At 48.3% G+C, this 25,312-nt stretch overlaps 1 protein-coding gene across 2 annotated transcripts; it reads right to left on the bottom strand.

The window, feature by feature from the left end:
- Positions 1–1,279: 1,279 nt before the first annotated feature.
- On the bottom strand, positions 1,280–23,482 carry Rcan3 (regulator of calcineurin 3). 2 transcript variants are annotated; one of them, XM_029476538.2, is made up of 5 exons: positions 23,271–23,482; positions 14,592–14,820; positions 9,397–9,570; positions 7,339–7,510; positions 1,280–5,572 (listed from the first exon to the last, which is right to left on the bottom strand). In XM_029476538.2, exons 2-5 carry the CDS (start codon positions 14,784–14,786, stop codon positions 5,394–5,396), a joined length of 720 nt encoding a protein of 239 aa, XP_029332398.2. In that variant the 5' UTR covers positions 14,787–14,820; positions 23,271–23,482; the 3' UTR covers positions 1,280–5,393. The 2 variants fall into 2 exon arrangements, with proteins under 2 accessions (XP_029332398.2, XP_085694976.1); XM_085838850.1 differs by having other exon boundaries at positions 14,592–14,823; positions 23,271–23,475.
- Positions 23,483–25,312: the final 1,830 nt, after the last annotated feature.

Here is a 25,312-nt window from a genome sequence, read left to right as displayed (position 1 = left end):
TCTTCGGACACAGCAGAAGAAGGCGTCAGATCTCAATACAGATGGTTGTGAGCCACCATGTGGTTGCTGGGAATTGAACTCAGGACCTCTGGAAGAGCAGTCAGTGCTCTTAACTGCTGAGCCATCTCTCCAGCCTGCTGATGAGCTTTGAAGTCAGCTTATTTTTAGGAGGGTAGCTTTGAAGTTAGATTTCATTCTTATATTTTCTAGTCTGTACTTTTTCCTTTCATGGCTTTTAGAGGTAGGATTTCATGGAGCACAGGCTAGCCTCAGACTTGTATATAGTTGAGGGTGACCTTGAACTGATCCTCCTGACTCTAAATCCAAAGAACTGGCCTTTTAGACATACATGACCATGTTTAGTCCTATCCTGTACTGTTTTGTTATTTGGAGACACGGCTTCACGTAGCCCAGGCTGACATCATGTAGCCCAGGCTATGAACTCCTGATCCTCCTGCCTCAGAAGTGTCAGGATTATAGGCCTGTGCCATCCACGGTGGCTGGGGATCCAACACAGGGTCTTGTGAAAGTTAGGAAAGCACTTTGCCAGGTAAGTCACACCTCAGACCTCTGGTCTGTGTTTTCAAAAATGGCTTCTTTTTTGGTTTGTAATGCCCTTTCTGCTTACTGTTATCAACCAAATGAAATTTGATCATGATGGTAGGGGTTTGCGTGGGTGTTGTCAGGGTGCTGGGGATTAGGCCTGGGGCGCAGTATATGCCAGATAAGCACTAAACCTACCTTCTAAGGTCCTTTTGAACCCCAAGTTATAGTAGAGCCTTAAGCAGAGCTCAAGGCCCCAACCTGGAAGCACAGCGCCACCTGGTGGCAGCTCTGCAGACCAGCCTGGAGAGGCAGCCAAGGAAGTGGAACCAACGGCTTGCTTTGTGTTCATTTTATTCAAAACTATATAAAGAACCTTTGAGACCTAACATACTTCCAGGAGGATTACAGAGTTCCACAGACAGAGCTCAGAGCACTAGAAAAAGGACATGACTATGCAGTCTAGATACACGTTGATTTTGACCCACTGAGACTTAGGCTATTTACTGCCTCTGGCATCTTCTGGTAAAGTGAGGTGAGAGTGGGACTGGGGGCTAGGGATTTAGGGTGCTACCCCCTTGGGAGTTCTGCTCCTTTCTAAATAGAACAGCTGTTTACTTTTAATTGAGACAAGGTCTTACTGTATAGCCCTGGCGTCCTGGAATTCACTATGTGTAGCCCTACATTATTGTCCAGTCAGTCCTCGTATATACACTGAAGAGACTGCTCAATGAGCTGACTTAAAAAACAACAACTCTTTATTAGTTTCAACATCAACGTTTGTTACAGATAATCACAAGTGTCTTCCAGGTCACAGTCTGCCTCTGTCACCTCCTTACAGGACAAGGAATGTTCGAAAGCCTCAGGACACAGGACAGTTGAAGCTGATAATGAACTATGGCCCATCAGATCAACGATACTGAAATCACAGGACACACGGACGAGGCTCACTGACCAGTTTCCACACGTGCAGCGAGCATACTACAGTGCACAGACCAGGGGACTACAGACATGCTGGATTCGGGACTTAATCCAGCTGCAGGTTCAGTTGTGGGGATCAATGTGCAACAGCTGTGAATACGTTCTCACACGTCAAAGACACACGTGACATGAGTAAATACTCAGAGGCTAACAGCAGAGGGCACGGCACAGCATAGGACTGACACCTGTGGTCCCTCCTTAGTCCTCAATCGGACTTAGGAAGAGGGGTGCCAACAGGGAACGGTACAGAAAACCACAAATTATCTGCATAGATAGAAAAGAAATCCCCCTTGTGTCATAAACTCACATCTGGCCAGGCCACGTGGGACCTGCAAGGGTCTCGGGACCCACTTCAAGAACTGCAGGTTTCCAAGAGAAAGCACTAACCCGAGTGAGTAGGTGGTGTCTGCATGCTGACCGTATTTGGGATCACTTCTAGCCTTGACTAGAAACCACAGGGAATACGTCACGTTCCCAGCGGTGGACAAAGATGCACAGTCGCTGTTATCTGTCACTGGGATACCTGTACACCCAGGAATCCCCTTGTTTTTAGACAGGGTCTTGGTACATGGCCCAGGCTGGACTTAAGCTTGCCAAGCCCTGGTACCTCTGCCTCCCAAGCGTTGAGAGGACAGCATATGTCACTGTGCTGAATACATGGTAATCCTGACTATGAACTGCGCTCTACTCAAGACTGAGGGAAACAGTGGCACTCTGAGAGGGGTGGCTTTTCTGGAGATCACACTCTGAGGGGAGTTTGAAACCCCAACAGTCATTTGTCATGTGGTTGCTCAAGGTTCATACATCGTACTCTCTTTGTGTACTTAAGTTTGTGTAGAATGAGTCCAGAACACAGACTTCTTGGCTAGAAGTAAGTATTTTCCCAGTTGCTCTGTACTGTCACACCAAGAAAAAGGAAATAACTTATTCTGAGACGGTTTGACTCATGTAGCCCAGGCTAGCCTCGTTCTCTCAATCCTCCTGCCTCAGTCTCCTGCAGGCTGAGATTACAGGCCAGGGCCACCACACCCAGACAACGGTTTCCTTGAAGACAGATGTATTAGGGAACGCAGAGGGAGGCGGAAGGTGACTGAGTTCACCTGACAGGTGAGGTCTCGGGCTCCATAGAAAAGAAGGCAAGCAAGTAGGTGTGAACCCAAGGCATCAAAGAATCCAGGACGCTTCCATGGTTTAATTATGTGTAAAGCTTTCCTCTGAAAACCAAATCCTCGAGTCTAAAAATAGTTTACATAAAAATATAAAGCCCAGGCCCACCATTAGTCTGGAATAGAACTTGATTCTCTAAGCCAAGGGAGAGAATTCTCTTGTTCCATAGAGAACCTTTAACTCCATGCATCCTTTGTGCCTGGCTCTGCTCTCACTACTGTTTACATTCTAACATGTAAATTCTAACACGTAGCGCGAATGTGACTATCCAGGGAACCCAGATAAGGCGGCAACACAACTGCCGGCGGCCAAGGTAACATCAAGTATGCAGATTGGAACTTCTTGACTTAAAAAAAAAAAAAAGATGTTCTTTAATTGAGGGGTAGAAAATGAAAGCCAAGACAAATTTCAAAACTGGGTTATGATTACTTAGAAAATTAGAGAGAACAGGTACTGTATAACGGGGACACACAAACTCCCCAACCGTTGAGAACACACTTGCTGGCAGCTAGGGTCTACCTTACAATCAAAGGAAGCAAACTGCCGAGCTCAGCACTGCAAAGCACTGTAAGCCAAGGATGACCTTGAACTCTTGATCTACTGCATTCGCCTCCAAAGTCTCAGGATTACAGCGGCGTGTGCCTGCATCCAGCCAACCCACTGAGGCCTGGCGTTTGAGACCAACCTGGGCCACACTGAGCTGTCACCTCAAAACAAAACTCACTTTATCTGACAGATGACTTAGATCTAAAAACCAGTGCGGGTGGAATCGTAATCTGCAACTGAATCTGCATGGAGGGTTCCCAACGGCAAATGCAGAATTCCGCATTCGACAGGACCTGAAGGCAAGGGACACTCTCCTGTTCTTGTCACTATGGTGGCACACACCCTCAGTCCTAGCACTTATGAGACAGAGGCAGGAGGAGTAGGAGTTCAGGGTCATCCTTGGGACACAGCAAGTTTGAGGTCAACCTGGACTACATGAGATCCCGTTTTAATGACAGACAATGCAACCTGTGTGCGTGTGTTTGAGTGTGAGTTCATGCGTGCACGCTCATGAAATCAATCCTACCACAAAAGGACTCAGCCCTAACATGTCACCCAAAGTACACGGCTCTCATGGCTTCATTTCTCTACGTTCTTTTCTTTGCAGTTGCAGCTATGTTCCTCTCTGTTCTATGCCCAGCCCCTTCACTTAGGCCAGCCAGCTCTGAATACTTGCTTTGCAAGAACACTCAGATGAGTGGAGCAGCTGATGTACCTGTAGCCCAGCACTCAAAGGCAGGAAAGCCTGCAAGGGACCAGTGATGCTGAGTGACCTATGGAGGCCCCAACAACACATCTTCAAGTGTAAGAGGGCCAACTGCAAGCAAAGGTGGAAATGTTTGTTAAAAGGGGGAAGCACGGACTACAACAAGCCCATGCCTGCAATCCGAACACTCGAGAGCCTGAGGAAAGAGAGTGGTCTGGGCCTCAAGGCCAGCTTGGGCTACATAATGAGTCACAGGCTAGCATGAGCTACAGTGTGAAACCTTATCTCAAAACCAACCAACCAACCAACCAACCACCCCCAGAAGAATGATTACTCTCCCTAATCCATGGGGGAAAGGACAGGTGATTTTTCTTTCTGAACAGCTGAAATACTTGAATGGAAAACTTTGAAATGCATAGTGCTCACCCCTCTAATTCCAGCACTTGGGAAGCTGAGGCAGGAGGATCACAGAGGACTTGAGGCCCAGGAGCTACAAAGTGAAACCCTGTCTTTGAAGAAAACAAAAGCAAACTGGCTCTCCCTATTTAAAGCGGTCTTCACAAAGTCTTATCATTATCTTCTAAAGTTAAGACCGACTAACGTCCATGATTACACGCACAGCGCAGGAAACCTCAAGCAGCAGCAGGCCAGCATTAGGAGGGTCAAGAGAGTAACTGAAGAGCTGCCGCACAGGCTCCAACTCTGTAGTCCTCAGCCAAGCTTCCCGGTGACACATCCCACTGGCAAAGGCCGGGTTCCTCCAGCAGAGCCGAGGCTGGGAAGGGCTGAGCTGGGAGCAGAGTCCTGTACACCATTGTCACTGACTGCCAAGAGAGGCAGGACAGACAGACAGCCAGGAGAGCCAAGAGCACATCTGCCCACGATATCTGGATCTGACAATCTCAGTCATTTGGCCTTTCATCCTCAAAGCTAGTGAAAAAATACTTGAGAGAAATGACTTCTACAAATGATTTTGGATCTCAGGTTTCTTCTCATGCAACAACAACAACAACAAAAAGTGATGTCTATTGAACAACACTCAGCCTTTGCTCGATATATTTGTTAAGACACTGCCACACCTGTACAAAAATACCCACACCAAAGTACTGAAATCCTAAGACTAATTTTTAAATCTGTAAAAATGGCAGTGCACTGGGTGACTCTAGTTCTGGCCTGTGGTACCCAATGCTCAACAGGTTCAAGGGAACTAATATTTCTGGGGGAGGAGACAGGTGCCACATGGTCAGGGCTAACCTTGTCACTTAAAGTGCCATTGAGAATACTGTTCAGAATTTCAAACAGCTGGCCGAATCTGCTACTTCACCCCACGTTCTGGCCTGGGGAGGCTGGCCCAACTGCCTGACGGATGCAGCAGCACCCTTGGGCTGTGCTCCTAGACAGGCGCAGCTGTAGTAGTGGGACAGGCAGGCGCGGCAGGCACCGCAGCCGCTCAGAGTGCACAGTCCAGCCGCTCACTCAGTGCCGCCGTGGGAGCTTCCGGGCGCCGTGTCTGCGTGATTTTCTGTTTTGGATTTTTTGTGTCTTCTTCCTCTTCAGTTTCGCTCTCACAGACGTGCACCACCACACTGGGGGTGGACTCGGTTCCCGCGTGCAGTTCGTATTTCTCCCCTGCAAGCACAGGAAGGAGCCTTACTCCCAGTGAAGGAAATCAGTTTCTTCCATCTCCCAACTTCCTCTTCTACTACGTCATTCAGTGGCTGATTTTTTTTTTTTTTTTAAAGGCTGCGTCTCATGCAATCTGGGCCAGTTAGAAACTTGCTGCTGTAGCTGAGGCTGACCTTGAACTCTAATTCTTCTGCTTCCATCTCCCAAGTGCTGGCATTTAAAAAAAAAAACTCCCTGGAGTCGCACTATGTAGCCCAGGCTGGCCTGGGCTCACTGTGTAGACAGGCTGACCTGGAACTCCTGGGGAGCTGCCAGCCTCTGCCGCCCAAGTGCTGTGAAAGCTGAGTACCACCATGCCCTGCAGAAATCCTATTTGTAAAGACACTGTCGGGTAATGAGATGGCTCAGTGGGTAAGAGCACTCGATGCTCTTCCGAAGAGTTCAAATCCCAGCAACCACATGGTGGCTCACAACCACCCGCAATGAGATCTGACGCCCTCTTCTGGTGCGTCTGAAGTCAGCTACAGTGTACTTAGATATAATAATAAAGAAATCTTTGGGCCGGAGCAAGCAGGGACTAGCGAGCAGGGCCGACCAGAGCGAGGGGGGTTGATGAGAGCAAGCAAAGGTCCTAAAAATTCAATTCCCAACCACATGAAGGCTCACAACCATCTCTGTACAGCTACAATGTACTCACATCCATAAATCTAAAAAAAAAAAAAAAAATAAAGACACTGTCCCTTCTGTCCTGAGCCCTAGGAGTTAAATCCAAGCAGTTCAGGCACCTTCAAGGCAGACTCCTGTTAGCACACATCTTAAAACCATCCTTCTCTTATTTTCAAGTGAAACTTCATGGTGCAGGCGAACCCAAGCACACCCTGCCCACCATGTTCATCTCCATGACTTTCAACTGCGCATGCTCAGGAGTGCACATGCTACTGTATGAATATACACAGCTTCCTTCTCTCGGGGAGGGCTTGCTTTGCAAACAGCTCCTGTCTCTTCCTATCTCTTCTCTTCTTGTCTCTTCCGTTCTATGCTTACTCTGGCTTTGTGCTCAGGAAGAAGAGGAGAACCCATTGATTAGATTACATAAATACTAATTAAAATGTTAATATAAATGCTAACTGCTGTTCTATAGATAACTAAGGTGGGAGAGTTACATTCACGGTGGTGTTGGGGTGCCATGGGAGGCACTGGCTAAGCTCTAGGCAGCGGTGTCTATGGTAGGGCCTCTGCCATCGAAGAGCTCAACCGCCCAGGAGCATAGAGCGCCTTCTCAAAAGCCTCTGAAGTGCCCTAGAAGAATCGGCTCCTTGCAGTATTAAAGATGAGTGAGACCGAGCAAGAAAAGAGGGAAGTAAGAAATGAAAAAAGAGAGAGAGAACTTTGGAAGGGCGATAGGTCACTGTCACTGTCACCCAAAGCAGCTGCCATCGACAGACACTGTGATGACTGGCTGGCAGAGAGAAAGCAGTGAGAATGTTCACTAACCGCCTATATTAACTTCTGGCTGAATGGCTAAAATTATCACGTTGCAGACAGCGTTTAATCCTTAGAACACACTCAGATAACCCAGGCAAGGCAACTGGCTGAGGACCACAGCACTGGAAAGTGTTCAGTTTCAGTGTGAACTCAGACTGGTGTGGCCACACCGCCCACTGGACGGTGCTGGTGTTGCTGGGCTCTGCACCCCATACTGCACACAGTCTCCAACACACAGAACAGCAATGTCTGAGGACGCGGAGAGCTAAGGTGGAATGCAGTACCTGGGCCCAGCTTGGAGACAGCACAGAGCAGGTCATAGTTGATCACTGGCATCGCATCTTCACTCTGCTTCCACCCCACGGGGGGTGAGGCGGGAGGGGAGATGAGGAACTGCTTGGTGGGCTGTGGTGGCAGTAAGTAGGACTTGTCCCGGGCCTCCCCGGACACCTGCACCTGCAGGGAAAGGTGTGCTTGTGAGCAGCTGTCCTTTCTTTTCTTTTTCTGAGACAGGGCTTCTCCGTGTATCCCTGGCTGTCCTGGAACTCACTCTGTAGGCCAGACTCACAGATCTCACTGTCTCTGCCTCCAGTTCTTAGATTAAAGGCCTGTACCATCACCACAGGGCTTTCATTTCCAACTTTATGGTAATTGTTACTTTCTTGGAGGGGTGATTAAAACTGTCTCTCAAACTGTCTGTGACCTTCCAGGTGGTGGACTGGAAGTGGCCACAGGCCCTGGACCCTTGATAAACGTGCTACTCTGTGGTCTGGGCTCTAAGTGACCCTTGGGCTCTCCATAGTAGATAGAGGCTTGCTCCCCTGAGAGGTCAAACTGGGAGCCTTCAGGAGGCAGGGAGGCCTTTAGTCATGGGGACATACCCTAAGGGACAGTGGAACCCCAGCCCCTTACTCTTACTGCTTCCCATGAACGAAGTGAAGAGCTTTGCTCTGCCCCTATGTGCTACGCACAGCAGGCTCACAGGAAAAGTGCCAATCACATGCAGACTGAAACCTGCAAACCACAAGCCGAGACTTTTCTCCTTTACAGCTGACTCTCCCAGGTATTTGCTAGTGGTGTGAGTGGGTGTGCTGGCTACTATATGTCAACCTGATGCAAGCTTTAGTCATCAAGAGACAGGAACCTCAACTGAGGAAATGTCTCCGGAAGACCTGACTGCAGGCAGGAAGTTTTCTTAGTGACGGATGTGGGGGAGGGCCCTGCCCACTGTGGATGATACCAGCCTGGGTTGTGGTTCTAGATTCTATAAGAAAGCAGGCTGAAGCCGGGCATGGTGGCGCACACCTTTAACCCCAGCACTTGGGAGGCAGAGGCAGGTGGATTTCTGAGTTCGAGGCCAGTCTGGTCTACAAAGTGAGTTCCAGGACAGCCAGGGCTATACAGAGAAACCCTGTCTCAAAAAACAAAAAACAAAAAAAGAAAGCAGGCTGAGTAGGCCATGAGGATCCAGTAAACAGTACCCCTCTGTGGCCATTGCCTCCAGGTTCCTGCCCACGTTGAGTTCTTGCCTTGGCTTCCCTCAATGAATGGTGATTCATTATAAGTAAACTACAGCTGGTGAGATGGCTCAGTGGGTAAGAGCACCCGACTGCTCTTCCAAAGGTCTGGAGTTCAAATCCCAGCAACCACATGGTGGCTCACAACCATCCGCAACGAGATCTGGCGCCCTCTTCTGGAGTGTCTGAAGACAGCTACAGTGTACTTACATAAAATAAATAAATAAATCTTTAAAAAAAAAAAAAAAAAGTAAACTACATACACCTTTTGTCTCCTGGGTGCTTTTGGTCACAGTGTTTCATCCCAGTAACTAATTCACTGGGAAGGGCTAACACACTACTGTCTCAGAAGAGAGAAAACTGCATATGTGGTCCTCAGAGGACACAGGTCGGTTCTTTCCTTCCACCCGTGGATGAGTTCCTGGGATCAAACTCAGGCTGTCAGGCTTGGTGGCAAGCACCTTCACCCCCTGGGCCATCTTGATGACCCTTGAAGGTTTTGTTCTGTTTTCCCATGGATGTCATGTCCTCGGTGCCATTTTAGATGCACAGTGTTTAATTTGCCAACCTCCAAGTGTCAGGACTTCCCTCACAGAGCCCTAGCTGAGCAAAATCGCCAGAAAAACGAACCCCTTAGGTGTTCGTCTCAGAGAAACAAGAACAGAGGCTTAATGGGCTCCTAAAATACATGAAATGACGTATGTGTAAAGTCAGAAAAAGCACGGCAGCCCTGGCTCACGTGACTGCTGACCTCACAGACCTCTGACCCCGCGCTGGAGCGGGAACTGGAGCAGGCCGTGTGCGCAGGCGCAGAACGGCCATTACCTGTGCGAAGTAAAGCTTCAGCTTCCGGCCGTGGAACTCACTCTCGTGGAGCTCTATCCGTGCTCTCGCGGCGGCCTCGGGCTTGCTGAAGTTGATCCTCACTCTGCGAAAGCTCTTGAACAACTGGAATGTGACCTGGTCATCGTAGAGGGTGAACAGGGCCTCAAACCTCTCCTGCACCGGGAGGGAAGACAGAATATTCCTGTTAACGGGAGAGCTGCTAAGGGGAAGCCGCCAGACAAACTCCCTATGCTGCCCGCGTGCGCGAGGGCGCTGCGCTGCGGCTCCTTCTTTCTCACTGGTTGAGAGTGAGAAAGGTTGCTACTTATTGTAGATTGCCTTGGTGCTGTTTGTATTTTGATGCTAACCCTGGCCCCAGAGAGGGGCGGATCACTACTCAGGTGATAATGAAGAAGTATTAAAAAAGTATAGCAAAGTAAAAACAAAATTCGAGGCTTTTGGGCCCAGGCTTGGGAGTGTAGCCTTTGTGGCTTAGTGCTCCAAGTACTGGTCATAAAACAGATAGCGACATTCCTCCACCTACCCGCTTCCTGGGTTCAATTCAAAGAATGGCACCCTGACCATTACTGGAACCTGCAATGCAAATGTGCTATCTTTAGGGGCTCTTAGATTGTTAGGGGCTCTTAGAAACTGTCTTGAGAGATAACCTGACACTTGTGACTTTATACTTCCTTGTGACTCTTAACTGGTATTTTTGGTATTTTCCAACAACGCCCTCCCCACCTCCATGAATTGTGGTTTCTTCCTTTAAATACCCCCTTACTCAGCTACTCAGGGCGCCATGGTCCTCTACCCCTGCGTGGTGTATGACCATGGGCCCGAGAACGCTCTCGAATAAAAATCCTCTTGCAGTTGCAGCAAGATCGTTTCTTGTGGGTGATTTTGGGGTGTCGCCTCTCCTGAGTCAGAACGTGAGGGAGTCCTCACGTTGTGGGTCTTTCAATAACATGGGAACCCTGCTCCCCATTTTAACAGGTCAAATAAAGGCTAGAGCCTGTGATTGGGCCGTAGAAGAAAAAGGTGGGGCTGGAAGTTTTAGAGAAGAGGAGGAAAGAAGAAAGAGGACGACAACGAGATGAAGGCACAGAGAGAGGAGGATGGAGGAGAGCCACGTGGCCTAGAGGAGCCGCAAGTCGCAAGGGATCTCACAGCTGGGAACTAGAGTAGTGTAGTGGTCGATCTGCCCAGTCTAGGCTTATAAATATTATTAACTGAGTTGTGTGTTCTTGGCATGGGCATATTGGGTTTGGAGATTTATCAATACAAATCTGGCCAGTAAATCATTAATTAGTTTGGCTGTCTAGTGTTTTCCATTTGTGACGATTTAGATGGGCAGGAGAGAGACTGAAATTGCGGAGCTGTCTTTGGTGGTTGGTGTTGCAGACCGCCAAGTGTGGTCGGTCTGTGGAACAGGAGAGGTAGCTCCAGGCATTTGGATGGTTTATCAAGCCAGGCCAGGGAACCAGGGCCAGATGGCCGGTTTCCCGCATTGGGCAAGGAGGAAGGCTACCGATTCTAGAGCCTAGCCGGACCATGCGTGGGCTTTTTAAAATTACATGCAATAGATACACCGTGACTCACGTGCTCAATTCTGCAATCTACACAGACTTAAAATGGCTACCTCTGTTAGATACTGCAGGTTCAAAGGTTATTATGAAATATTTATGATGTGTAAGACAACACACACACACACACACACACACACACACACACGGCTGTACACAGAACAGGAGCACGGCATGGCTGCTGTCAAGGCAGTGATTCCTCTCACGGGAGACAGGAGTGTCTGGCACTCAGACCCTTCCCTGCTTCCTCACAGTTCTAGGCATTTGTTTGCATGCTTATGTCTGACACTGGTGAGGGCCCCTTTGACTTCTTCCTCGTAGAATCTGAACAACACCCACTTAGCATGTGCACACAATCTAACGCAGGTAAATCACTTCCTACCTTTTGCTTTTTAAAGACTAGGCCTCACATAGTCCAGGTGGTCCTGAGTTCTATTTTTAAAAAAAGCAGGCAGAGCAAGCCAGTAAGCAGCACCTTCCATGGCCTCTGCATCAGCTCCTGCCTCCAGGTGCCTGCCCTGCTTAATTAAGTTCCTATCGTGACTTCCTTCAGTGATGACCAGTGCTGTGCAAGTGTGCGCCAAATAAACCCTTTCCTCCCCGAGTTGCTTTGGTCATGGTGTTTTATCACAGCAACAATAACCCTAAGACACTGGAACACACGTGCATGCAGACACACAAGCATACATGGTCTGGGATACAGATACCCCTCCAATGGTTTTAAAAATGAAAACCGGGGCTGAAGAGATGGCTTAGTGGTTAAGAACATCTGCTGCTCTTACAGAGGACTCAGATTCATTTTCCAGCATCCACAACAGGTGGCTCACAACCATCTGCAACTCCAGTTCCAAGGGGTCCATTATGCTCATCTGCTTTCTCTCTAGGGATTCACTCACATATACACATAAATAAAACCAAAATCCAAAACAAAACACAGCACCAACAAGAGAAAACCAACAAGAACTCAAGCTTCTGCTGAGGCAAACCTTTTCCACATCAACCCCCTGAAGTAGATTCACAGGTCTGAAGCTCGGCCCCGTGACTCTTGAACTTAAGTGTGTACTTACTGTGGGTGTGTGGGCAGCTGGGTGTGGAACTCATAAGAGGGTCGTGCACCTTTCTGTGGGTTTCTAGGGAGGCTGTCAGGCTGACGTCACTAAGCAACAAGTACCTTTCCCAGTGAGCCATCTCACTGTCCCCAAAATCTTGTTGACAATGATTTTAAGATAAAATGGTCCTAAGATCCTCTCAGGTCCAAAATGCTTGTGTAGTAAGTGCTGGCTATAAAGAGGAGAGTATTGGCAAAGGATCTGTGTATTTCCCCAATATGATAAACCCACTGCTAGATGCCCTACAACTCAGAACACAAGGTAGGCAGTTTTTATACTGCATTGCTTAGGAATGGGGAAGATTTTTAAATATTCAGTACAGAAACAACCCCTTTCTTCTCTCTCTCTCTTCTCCTTCACCCCCCCCCCCTCTGAGACAGGACCTCTCTCCACAGCCTGGAACTCACTGTCCTGGAACTCACTCTGTAGACCAGGCTGGCCTTGAATCCAGAGATCCTCCTGCCTCTGCCTTCCAAATGCTGGGATTAAAACATGTGCCACCACCACCTAGCCTAGATAAATTTTTTTTTTTAGCAGAATATTTTCCATCAGCGATTGTTTGAACTTGGGGATGCTACATCCACTGATATATACAAAGGGCTGAGTTAAATACATGTGCTTTCTTACACACAAAAAAATTATCTCTAACATGAAATTCAGAGCTCTTTAAAAAAGAGAAAGCAGGAGGGATGCTTCGGATTCCTGACCTGTGGCTGAACTGGGCAAAGAAACAGCATTTGTAAATAAAGCAACCGGCAAAGAACCCCTCTGTGGCTGGCCATGCCCCCCCCCCCTGCACCGCACAGGCTCCCATCTCCAGACAGGAGCCCTGAGCCTCCCCATCACACTCCTGAGCCCAGTGCCGTTTCAAATGCCACTCTTTGCTCCGAAGCCCTAGGATTGAAACCCCGTAAGAGGCAACTTCCACTCCGCATCGCAGTGTTCTGCAGGAAGGCCCAACAGCCACCTCCCAGCCCAGGGTTCTTGACTCGGGCGCTGAGAGCCTGAGAGTCAGTCATACAGAATGCCTGTTGCTCTTCCCTGCCTCACACTGTCTAACTAGTGTCAGTGTATCTGGTTTCCTCTGGCTGAAGATTCATTTCTTTGCTGAAGTTCTAATTCTCACAGGTCTTCCTCAAGGCCACATGTCCCTAGGAGAGACTTACTGAACCTGGCTGTGAACCTGTGTCCTTGACACCTTGATGGACTACAGGACTGTCCACCCAGGGACTCAGAAGCTGAACAATGCACACTCTACTCCCCAACCTAATCGGCATGGAGCCTTACTCTGCAGGCCTTTGAGCACCCAGGTATCTGAGCATGTATCCAGGTCTGCCCCTAAAGACACTGGAAGGAAGCCCAGCCTGGGCTACAGAGTGAGAGCCACTCTCACTGAAAGGGAAAATCTTTGCATATAGACTAGACCATTTAAAGGCCAAGTCCAGAGTGGTGGCTTCTGCCTGGAATCCCAGTGCTCAGGAGGCTGAAGAGGATTGCCCCGATGTCAGTCTGGGCCACACAGTGAGACTAAGTCTTAAAGAAAGAAAAAAGAAAGAAAGCTATGTAGGCTTTTATGAACGTGTGCTGGACACACACAGACACTTTGCAAGTAAATAATAAGTAGTTTAAAAGGAAATCCATTTCTCCTTTAGAGCCATAAAGAGCAATATAAGCAATGTTAACAATGAGCTAATAACTATTCCTCATTGCCTCATAGTCCCAATAAGCCCCTGGAGAAAGCTGAGCTGCCTCTTTAGTGAGTGCAAAAAGAAGACAAGGAGGAAGAAGCCAGGTTTAAAGAAAAAAAAAAAAAGCAGCAGCACTCAGACATAGCCTAGTATTCAGGAGTTAGAGCCTTCAGCTGCACCACACGGCCAATCCCAGGCAAGCCTGGGCCACACAGCCAGTTCCTCCTGAGCTACGAAGTTCTTCTGTCAAACTACAGTAGCATGTTAGGTAAAGGCAGAATTAGTGGAGGGAAGAAAGGTACCCAAGAGCAGAGACAGGTCCTGTACACAAATAACATGTGCTAACGAAACACATTCTATATATTTAATATCTTCAAGTAAAATATTTAAATAGCTTTTCTTCAATTCTAGTCTCCAAAACTCCATGAATAAGTGAATGAATAAAAACTGCATTTTTTTTTTTTTTGACTTTTCAAGACAGGGTTTCTCTTTATAGCCCTGGCTGTCCTGGAACTCACTTTATAGACCAGGCTGGCCTCGAACTCCGCCTGCCTCTGCCCTCCCCCCCCCCCCCCCCCCCGAGTGCTGGGATTAAAGGCGTGCGCACCACCACTGCCCAGCACAAAGTGCGTTCTTAAGCCAGGTAGCGCCCTGACTCAGAGTTCACTAGTTCATTGCTCCTCCAGTGTGGTCTCCTAAGGCACAGTGAGGGGCCAGCGTGGCACACACTGTGTATGTAATGTCACAGGCTCAGGGGCCAAAGCTATCTTTGCTTCCCACAGTGTGAGCACAGGGACAGGGTGTGTGCCTACCTTTTGCTCTTGGACCTCAAACACTGCTTCGTGGACACTGCAAGCAAAAAGTGAGGTGGGCAAGTCACTTAGGTCCATCATCTCTTCCAGTTCGTCCTCGTTTTCACCGAAGACCATCTCCTCTTCCTCCTCCTGGTCGCTGCTACAGAGGTCTGACTGGCTGTCATTCCAAGATTTCAGGCTGTCTCGGAGCATCTTCTCTGTAAAGTTCTAGGATGCCTGCCAGATACTGCTTAAAGAAAAAAACCAAGGGGGGGGGGGGAGAACTTGAAGGCTTTGTAATGTGGCACTCAATCTATTTCTCACGACAGCAATTCATCAAGCAAAACGATGTAATCCAGGAAAGATCAATCAGTATTTAAGTTAGCTCAGCTCTCAGGAGTGACTTTCCTGTCTACAAGTCTGATTTGCTTAGCAGATTTTATGAGACAATGAAATACGAAGCAGAAAAAAACAAAACAACCCAAAAACAAAAAGCAAGTGCAGGATGGAAAGGGTAGTGGGAGCGATCACATCAACATGTCCTTGAGTTTACAAGCAGAGACAGGGAAGGTGGGAGCCAGCGCGGCCTTCACAGATTTGTTTTGGGTTTGAGGTGCAAACACTGGAAGTGGCCCAGCACAATCACACCCACGCGATCTGCTCGCCATCTGCACTGAGATGCCGTCTGTGAGGCTCTGCCTTTCTTACCCAGCCTGGTTTTTCTGAGCAGACTCCTAAGTTATTAAGTCGCTTAGGCCCCCACCCCCAAGTTCCCTTTAAAAGATGTTCATGAACACGCAAGGCAAGCCGGGCAGTGGCAGCGCACACCTTTAATCTCAGCACTTGAGAGGCAGAGGCAGGCAGATTTCTAGGTTCGAGGACAGCCTGGTCTACAGAGTGAATTGAAAAACCAAACCAAACCAAATACAAAAACAAACAAAGGAAACACGCAATGTAAGCACACCCAGCACACACTTAAGCCAGGAGACTATCCAGGGGATGCACTTAGTCAGAGGCTTAGAGCTGATACTGTCCCTCTGTAAAATCCTGGGACAGGATCTGCCTGTGTCTGGTGCCCTTTGGACTCGACATATTTCAAGATGGTGGTGGCATGGGATTGAAGAAAGCCCAGGGGTGGCAGGGACACTGAGCAGTCATGGTTATTATGACTGTGCTTCTGAGTTCCCCCTTCATTTGTGAGGACACAAGGCTGTAGATCCACTGTGGCTACACTGTGCACATAGACTACATTCCCTACTGGTTAGTAACTATGGGATAAAAATAGCAGAGCTTCCCATTATTCTAAAGCATTCAAGACAACCTTTGGGGGAAAAAAAAAAAGCATCTATACCTGTTTCTGTCACTATCTGGGCACCTACTGCCAGGCACTGGGGACAGCGGGGTAAACAGTTCTCCTGTAGGCCACCCAGTCACATTCTGCAACAGGCCTCATCCTACTGTCTGCTACACTATGGAATTCTCCAATGCTCCTCTTCCATGGCACACAAGCCTGTTCATGTTGGGGTCCCCACCATCTGCTCTACCTTGCCTCCATCCCCCTACTTCTCTTCCTGCCCACTTCCTGGAGAGAGAGAGCATGCACATGTGAGCATGAGCGAGCTCAGTCAGCTTGTCTCCTTCGCTGCACTCACTCCACAGCTTAGTCTCATGAGCTGGCTGCCAGTCTCTCTTGGCTTCAACTTCCCTCACTACTGACATGAAGGCCCCTAGGCCCCAGAGTCCCTTCCTTCACTCCCAGCCTCTCTGGGGTTTTAGCGCAGTCTGCTCTGAAGCCATTGGCTACTTAGTTCTCAGCTTGGTGTTCTGATTCTGTCTCCCCAGGTAGCAGTACCACATTGCATTTCACACAATCGCTCCTAAGCCACGAAGCACCAAAGTCATGGGGAAACGAGAACTGGATCTGCACGGCACGGCATGGGAAGCGTGGAAATATACCATGTCTCCAAGAAATTATGAGCCACTTCTTGGTGGCTCTGCCCTCTACAGCTGACAACTTAGGAGCCACAGATGACCATATTTGGGGATTGGAACCTTTCCCCTAGATCTACACTTAGATATTTAGCTTTGTGCTAAACATAGGTTTATTCGGGTAGCCCAAGGTCTGACAATTTTTAGCTGATTATGTTAATTATATTGCTGTGCCTGAGCCTTTGGGTCTGAAGAGAGGCCCCTAGGAACATGTCTCACGGTGGCTTTTATGATGAGGGAGAGGTTGGACTCTATCATCACTGTGCTGCCTTCTCTGCTCTAAGCTTACATGACTGTTTAAAAATCGCCCCTAGCTACCAGACTCCCCAGGCCTTCAAATTCCCAAGTCCTCTCATAGTTTCTGACTCACAGCTGCTTAGAAAGGGCAGCCGAGCAAAAGCAGACAGCACCCAGCCTCATGTCACTGGCTTGTCAGCACGGACAGAAGATTCCGGTCCGGAAGGAATTAGAGATGGGCTCCCAAAGAGGTTCTGGAGGAAGTCCTCAGGCACCGAGCATGCATGCACAAGGCGAGGAACAGAAATGTCCAAAAGCCGTACGGCTTAGGAAATGATGTGACCCATCTAGTTTATCCTTGCAGAGTGGTCTCTTTGCAACTTGTCTATTAGAGGCATTAGTTGTTCCTGTTTTGTTTTTAAATTCTCCATTTTTCTTATTTATTTCCCTTCTTAAAAGATGTGAGAAGCCGGGGGTGGTGTCACACACCTTTAATCCCAGTACTCGGGAGGCAGAGGCAGGTGGATTTCTGAGTTCGAGGCCAGCCTGGTCTACAAAGTAAGTTCCAGGACAGCCAGGGCTACACAGAGAAACCCTGTCTCGAAAAAAAAAAAAAAAAAAAAAGAAAGAAAAAAAAAAAGATGTGAGAAAGCCGGGCCTAGTGGTCCATGCCTTTAATCCCAGCACTCAGGAGGCAGAGGCTGATGGATCTCCAGGAATTCTTGACCAGTGCCAGGCAGGCGAGGCTCCTTGGGGGCTAGGGACAGGGAGGAAAGCCAGACCACTTTCAGCCTACATGTGTGCAGCACAAAGGATCGAACCCTTGGCCTTGCTCATGCTAGACCATACTCTACTACTAGGCTACAGCCTCGGCCCCAGTCAATTTTTTTGTTTGTTTGTTTTTGGTTTTTCGAGACAGGGTTTCTCTGTGTAGTCCTGGCTGTCCTGGAACTCACTCTGTAGACCAGGCTGGCCTCGAACTCAGAAATCCGCCTGCCTCTGCCTCCTGAGTGCTGGGATTAAAGGCGTGCGCCACCACCGCCCAGCAACAACACATCTTTATCTTGAGTTACCCAATAGCCTTTTAAAACTATTTACCAATGATTACAAAGTATACTATAATATAAATACCCCCAAGCCAGCATGGAAGCAAGATCCCTTTTTTACACAGCAAGACCCATCAATTTAACAAGGGTAAAATAGTATTGCCTATTTTAGTCTATATTCAAATTTTGTTAATTATCCTAATAATGGCGACAATAATGATTTTTGTTTCTCCAAAATTACTCATCTATTGTAGCACTAAGATGGACTCAGGACCTCCTACATACTGGGCAAGTGCTCTACCACTGAGCTCTTTCTCAGCCCTCTGTACCCATATTTTGAGACAGAGAGACACGATCTTGTTTAATTGTTCAGCCTGGCTCTGGATAACCCCTTTGGCCTAGACAAGCCTTGAAAAAATTTTTGAAAGTTATTTATTTTTATGAATATGTGTACACTGTAGCTGTCTTCAGACACACCAGAAGAGGGCATTGACTCTCATTATAGATGGTTGTGAGCCACCACGTGGTTACTGGGAATTGAACTCCAAACTTCTGGATGAGCAGTCAGTGCTCTTAACCACTGAGCCATCTCTCCAGTCCCCTCTTACTTGAACTTTTGATCCTCTTGATTCAGCTTCCACATTAGCTGGGATTACAGGCCTATCCCACAAGCCCAGATCAAATTAGATGATCATTAAGTAATATTGCTCCAAGACTTAAAGCTCTATATACTTAAAAAGAACAGACTGTGCAGACCCACAGAACTCTGAACACATCTGATCAGTCCTCAAATATCCCCAGAAGGGGTCAGGATCCATCTTCAGACCTTCAACACTGGAACTCTGAGGCCCCGCAGGACACATTACTCCACCTATGTGTTTCTGGTGGTGGTGGTGGTGGAGTGTCTGCTGGCGTGTGGCATGCTGTGCGTGAGAGTCAGAGGACAGCTTTCTGGAGTTGCTTCTCCTACCATGTGGAACGGGGGCTGTGTTAGGCTTGGCAGGAAATGCCTCTACTCTTTGAGCCAGCTCACCAAACCTGCCTTGGTTTTGTACTTGGTTCCTCAAGTGCAAAATAGAGATAACAATAATCTTTTACCCAATAAAGATGTTAGGAGAAATAATGCTCATATCGAGAGTAACACTTCACACACCGCCATGCGAAGCAGCTATTTAACACAAGCCTGCTGTGAGTTTCCTTGTTGGTTGAAAGGAGCCCAATAGTACCAGAGCTACTGTTAGAACTCATGTTTAGACTATAATATGGAGTGAAAAAGGAAAAAAAAAAACTGAGTAAATCATAATATAAAGGGAGAAAAACCCTAGCATTTTGTATGACCTCAAGGAAAGCAGAGAGAACCTATCTGGAAACCAAGCTCCCAAACAGCCACTGAGTTAGTTCTCTGCTTCTAATGTAAAGACAGATTTAAAACAGCCCGGAAAAGGCCACCAGGCCTTGTGTGAGCCTCACAGATTTTTATGTCATACATTATCAGCCATTACTAGGTAGGTATTGGCTATCTTGATGAAAATACATGAGAGTTTTTGTTGTTGTTTTTGTTTTGTTTTTTGCTTAAAAGCCTGAACTGTCAATCACTTCAGAATTTCCTGACATTCTAAATGCATTTCAAATGGAAAAGAGAAGTATGGACAGAGATAAGCTAGCCTTGCTTTCATGAGGGCAATAAGCAAACACTACAGGGCTGAAGCCGAGACTCAGAGCTCCAGGCCTTGCTTGGCATCAGGAGGCCCTGGGTTCTGTCCCCAGCACAAAGGCTCTATTCCTGATTCCTGCAACTGTTGCAGCCCCACCTGTGCTGATCTGGGCCTAGCATCATCTCCAGTGCTGATTCCTACAACTGTTGCAAGCCCCACCTGTACTGGTCCCCGCCTAGCATCATCTCCAGTGCTGTCCCGGCCCTGGCTGGCTTCCCGCTAGGCTAGGCTAATGGTTTCCTCATGCAAACATTGCCTGAGTGGGAAGCCTCCAAGGACTGACCATGACCATCTGCTCTGCTGCACCAGCCCGGGGACAGAGCTAAGCCATCAGGGCTGAATGGCAAGCAATTTCAGCTGACAAGAAAAAGGTGAATTCTTTCTCCTCTAGCATTTGTCAACAAAATATTATGTTTCCTAACTCCGGGAACATTCTAATCTCTTAGCCAGATTTGCTTCAAATGGAACTCCTGCCAACCCTGGGGCTCTGGTCAACCATGGTTCCCCTCTCATCTCTCATCCAGCATTCTCAGGTAGAACTCTACTACCTTTTTTTTTTTTTTTTTTTTTTTTTTTTCTTGATTTGGTTTTTTGAGACAGGGTTTCTCTGTATAGCCCTGGCTGTCCTGGAACTCTGTAGACCAGGCTGGCCTCGACCTCAGAAATCTGCCTGTCTCTGTCTCCCAAGTGCTGGGATTAAAGGTGTGTGCCACCACTGCCCAGCTGCTTTTTTCTTTTCAGTTGTAGTAGTGACAAGAATCAACATAATAAAGTTGGTGGGACATTAATGTAAAATTGGTTATAGAGACTAGATTTTGGGGGATAGAGAGATGGATGGCTTCGCAGTTAAGAGCACTTACTGCTCTTGCAGAGGACAAGAGTTCGGTTCCTAGCTCCCGCCTCTGGTGGTTCATAACCACCTGTAACTAAGGTTCCGCAGGATCCGATGTCCTCTTCTTGACCCCACAGATATGTGCTTATGTGCATAAACTCACACACAGACACAATTGAAAAAATGAATTTTTAAAAGTTATCCTCCTGGAGCTGGAGAGATGGCTTTTGCTCTTACAGAAGCCCTGGGTTCAGTTCCCAGCACCCACCCAGGGGCTCACAACCCCAGGATAGCCAATGCTTTCCTCAGACTTCTGAGGACCCCAGGCATGTCTGTGGCTCACAGAACAAGCAGACAAGACACTCATACACATAAACTTCTAAAAACCTAAAAATTACATTTCTGTATTCTGTTTTCAAGACCTAAAGTCACCGCATTTTTATTGATCATCTATAACTGTCCCTATCACTGGTGACATTCCTGCTCTGTGTGTTAGTATGAGAAAGACAAAATAGAAGCACCGCCTGCCAAGGCTGTGGAGAGCAGCTGACTCCATCCAAGGCTGTGGAGAGTAGCTGACTCCATTCAGTTTGCTGCATGTAACTCAGACACCGGACCAGAGCCGGTTCTCTTCAGGGCACTGCTACTGCAGCTCAATGGCTAGAGGGTTTTTCTGTTTCTCTGTTTTCATACTGCGGATTGAACCTGGCATCTCCAGCATGCCGGTTAACGGCTTTACCATTGAACTACATCACTCTAGGCCATGTTGAGCTTTGTGTAGGTTTTTGGAGCTGGGTGGTAAGTCTGGAGCTCTAAGTCATAGTATCTTCATGCCTGTCCCCCCTTTTGGACCCATACTTCTGGTAACATCATGCAGCATTGCTTCTCGTGGGTTAGTGAGCACGCCAAGGTTTTAAAACCTTAAATTATAGCATGATTGAATAGTTAAAAAAAATCAAATCTGTGTTCCCCCAAAACACTAAAAGCTCCTCTCTTGGAAACTGGTTGCCAATGAAGCAAATTGGAAAGCTGGAGTGAAGAGTAACAGGATACTGATTTCATCTTTTTCATAATCCTCCCACATCCAATGTATAACTGAACGCCAATGTGAAATCCCCATCAAAATGAACAACTGTACATGTTGCATAAACACCCAGACTCTGAGACTTAATATATTCCTCAAATTCTGCCCTTTTACTTACTTATGAGTATGTGTGCGCTTACATGTGTGTACATGCATCAGGTGTGTGCATAAGCCCTCAGAGGTCAGAGGAGGGTGGGATCACCTGGAACTGAAGTTACATACGGGTGCTAGGACTCAGAGCCTAGTTCTGTGCAAGAGCAGTAGGTGCTCTTAACAGCGGACATCCCCCCAGGCACACTATTTTGTTAACATATATTTATTGAATGTTTATATGTGTGTTTGTGGCCTCGGCAACACTCAGGTATTGGTCAGAGGACAACTTGCAAAAGCTGGTTCTCTCCTCCTGCCACGTTGATCCCCGGGATCCGGGAACTCCAACTGTCAGGCTTTGCAGCAAGTGTGTCTGTCTGTACCAGCTGAGCCATCTCATAGGACTACATATTGATATACTGGACTAGAGGTGATGGCATTGTGTTAAGATAGGTTTTGTTTTGTTGGACAGAACCTTATTATGTAGTCCAGACTAGTCTCCCACTTGCTAATATTATAAATGTGTGCCACACCCAGTTCTTAAAATAACATTTTAAAGTAATCACTAATCACAGCTACAGAGGGTCAATTACTTCTCTGGCCAACTAGTCGATGAGAGACTTCTACGAAAAGCTCAAGTAAATGGATTGTCCTAGATAGCCTTCAATATCGGGACGTGAATATATATATATATATATATATATATATATTTTGGGTTTTTTTTTTTTTTTTTTTTTTTTTTGGTTTTTCGAGACAGGGTTTCTCTGTATAGCCCTGGCTGTCCTGGAACTCACTTTCTAGACCAGGCTGGCCTCGAACTCAGAAATCCGCCTGCCTCTGCCTCCCGAGTGCTGGGATTAAAGGCGTGCGCCACCACACCCGGCATATTTTGGTTTTAAACCTTACAATAAAACATCCCTCAAGCCGGGCGTGGTGGCACACGCCTTTAATCCCAGCACTCGGGAGGCAGAGGCAGGCGGATTTCTGAGTTCGAGGCCAGCCTGGTCTACAAAGTGAGCTCCAGGACAGCCAGGGCTATACAGAGAAACCCTGTCTCGAAAAACCAAAAAAAAAAAAAAAAAAAAAAACCAAAAAAAAAAAAAAAAAAGCCCTCTACATAATCCTAGTTTGAATCTGAAACATGGACGTGAGCCGCTAGAATCTTAATCCCCAGAGGAGATGATGAGATTTCACACGGAAGCTGGAACCCCACAACCTGGAAACAGACTGCTATGGAAGGCGCGATGGTTCAAGAGGAAGCGGACAAGTTTCCAGATGCCAGGGAAGCAGAGAAGCACGAGGATTCCTGCATCCTGGGGGAGGGGAGAAGGGAGGGGAATGGGGCTTCCACCTGCTGCCAGGAGGGTTTTACTAGCCACACCTTCCCTGCCCTCGGGGGCAGGTTGGGCCTGACATCTTTCAAAAAGTCGAACTGCGGGTGGAGAAACTGCTGGTGGAGGAGAAAGGACCTGGGGGCGAGGGTTGTTTTGCAGGACGTCACCCCGAAGCTGCTGGGGGAGATCCTGGGGATCAGGCGGTTGGTCCTTAGCAACGTCTAGGGGGTTCCTGGAGGATCTGGGCAGCTGCTGCTGTAGCTGAGGCTGCTTTAACTTTCAGGGATCCTGGGGATCCATCACCCAGAGCTGCTGCAAACCTGTTCGGAGCGGCCGCGACCCGGCCCCGCCCTGCGAAGGGGAGACTCACCTGTGCGCTCGAGGGGAGAGGCCCGAGGGGAGATGCCCACGAGCGCGGCCTGGGGCCGACAGACCCTCACCACCCGGAGCCACCACGCCCTCAACGCCGGCCGCAGCGGCCGCCTCAGCCAGCGACACGGGCGGTGACCTAGGGCCGAGCGAGGTTTTCGGCGTCGCGCGCGCTCCCGGGCCGGCGCGCCTCGCGCCCTCCCTGGGTTCCTCGCGCCCAGCGGGCGCACTGCGCCGGCGCACAGACAGGAGGGCGGGGCTGACAGCTGGGTGGGCGGGAGTCGCGGAGTGGTGGGCGGGGCTCGGGGGGGCGGGGTGGGTTCTGCGCGCGCGCATTCGCCTGCTCCTCTTGGCTGGCACTGGCTTTGAGCGGCTTGGGCCGGAATTCTTATGGCAGAGAGGCTTTCCGTGACCTCCAGAACAGGACCTTTGATGACCCCTTGGTATCCACCGCCCCCAAGAAACATTTGCTCTCTCTTTTTGTTGGCCTCACGTGACAGTGACAGGAACAGCTAGCCGGGATACTAGGAACCTTCTCGGGGGGGGCGGGTTCCTGTGAGCTTCACCCCGGGTAGCCTTCTAGGAACCTGGCAGCCGGATGTGCCCGACCGCGCCCCGCAGCCCCCGTCGCCCAGTAGAGGCGATGGCGACGTGGCTGTGCTGTGGGTGTCACCAGGTGTGTGACTGCGCGCGCCCCACCCTCCCTCCATTGCACCCAGCACAGATGTACAATATTAATGATATTTGCGTTTGCCTTTCCACACAGTCTTGCTTATCTCCCTTGGAGATAATGGAACATTAATTATGTCTAGGTCGGGGTTTAGGCTAGTAGTAGCGCCGAGACTGGCTGGCATTTTAATTTTAATTACTGTTGCTGAGACCAGCCTGTTAGGGAGCTGTGCCCTCCTCCAGCTCACAAACTGGATGAACAGTACAGAGCTGGAGAACTCTCCGCTCCCGCTAGAAGGATTCTGCTCTGCTATCCGGGCCGTATGGCTCAGTTCTGAGGGTCCTTGCTCCCAACCCCAGACGCACATGATGGAAGGAGAGAACTCCTGCAAGTGTTCTCTGACTTCCACAGGGCTGCCCTTCTGAATAATAAACAAATAATAAATAGAAAATCAGCTTTTGTCATTTACGCAAGACCCTTCATAGGACAAATGAAACAAGGGGGTCAAAACTAGGGACACAGTGTTGTCACTCGGTGAGAGTCATGGGCACAAAATGCAGGGTGTAGCATCCTCATCAGAGTGGCTCCCATAATGTCCCCCGCAGGGTCATAGTGTTATATCCCTTTTGCTTTAGGAAGTTTCTGCAGCTTTCCACCCTGAGGCTCCTGATTAAACTTGACTTAACACGTCAAGTTCTTCACTTTTTCATCAAAGAATTATGGAGAGTGACTTCTATATTCACATCAGGAAGCATAGAAATGTTTCCCCTTGGGCTGGTGAGATGGCTAGGCGGTTAAGAGCACTGACTGCTCTTCCAAAGGTCCTGAGTTCAAATCTCAGCAACCACACAGTGGCTCACAACCATCTGTAATGAGATCTGACTCCCTCTTCTGGAGTGTCTGAAGACAGCTACAGTGTACTTACGTATAATAATAAATAAATAAATCTTAAAAAAAAGAAAGAAATGTTTCCCCCTCTGAGGTTCTCTGAACTCAGTTTCTGAGGTGACTCAGTTGGTTAAATACTGGGTTCAGTGAGAAATTGTGTCTCAAAATATGTAATAAAGAGTAAATGTGGTCAGTTTCTTACCCCCACAGTCATATGTGCACAAGCGCACAAGTATGCATGTATATGTGTGTGTGTGTGCATGCAGATTTGTGCACACATACACAGACATGTATATGTAGCACATACATGATGGAGTTCTAAGTCAGTGTGTGTGGGAACTGCTGCATTCTCTACCCCTGCTCCGCAATGCATGACCTCTAGCAGCTTAGGAAGGGCTTGGAGCCATTCTAAGTTAAAAGCCTGGCTCCAGCTTGCATTGGTTATTATTTCCCAATGGTTATGAAGGCCCTGTGCTGGGGGTTGA

The sequence above is a fragment of the Mus caroli genome, unplaced genomic scaffold, assembly GCF_978045245.1.
Source record: "Mus caroli unplaced genomic scaffold, Mus_caroli_1 scaffold_6, whole genome shotgun sequence".
Lineage (NCBI taxonomy): Eukaryota > Metazoa > Chordata > Mammalia > Rodentia > Muridae > Mus > Mus caroli.
This window is presented reverse-complemented; position numbering and strand designations above follow the sequence as displayed.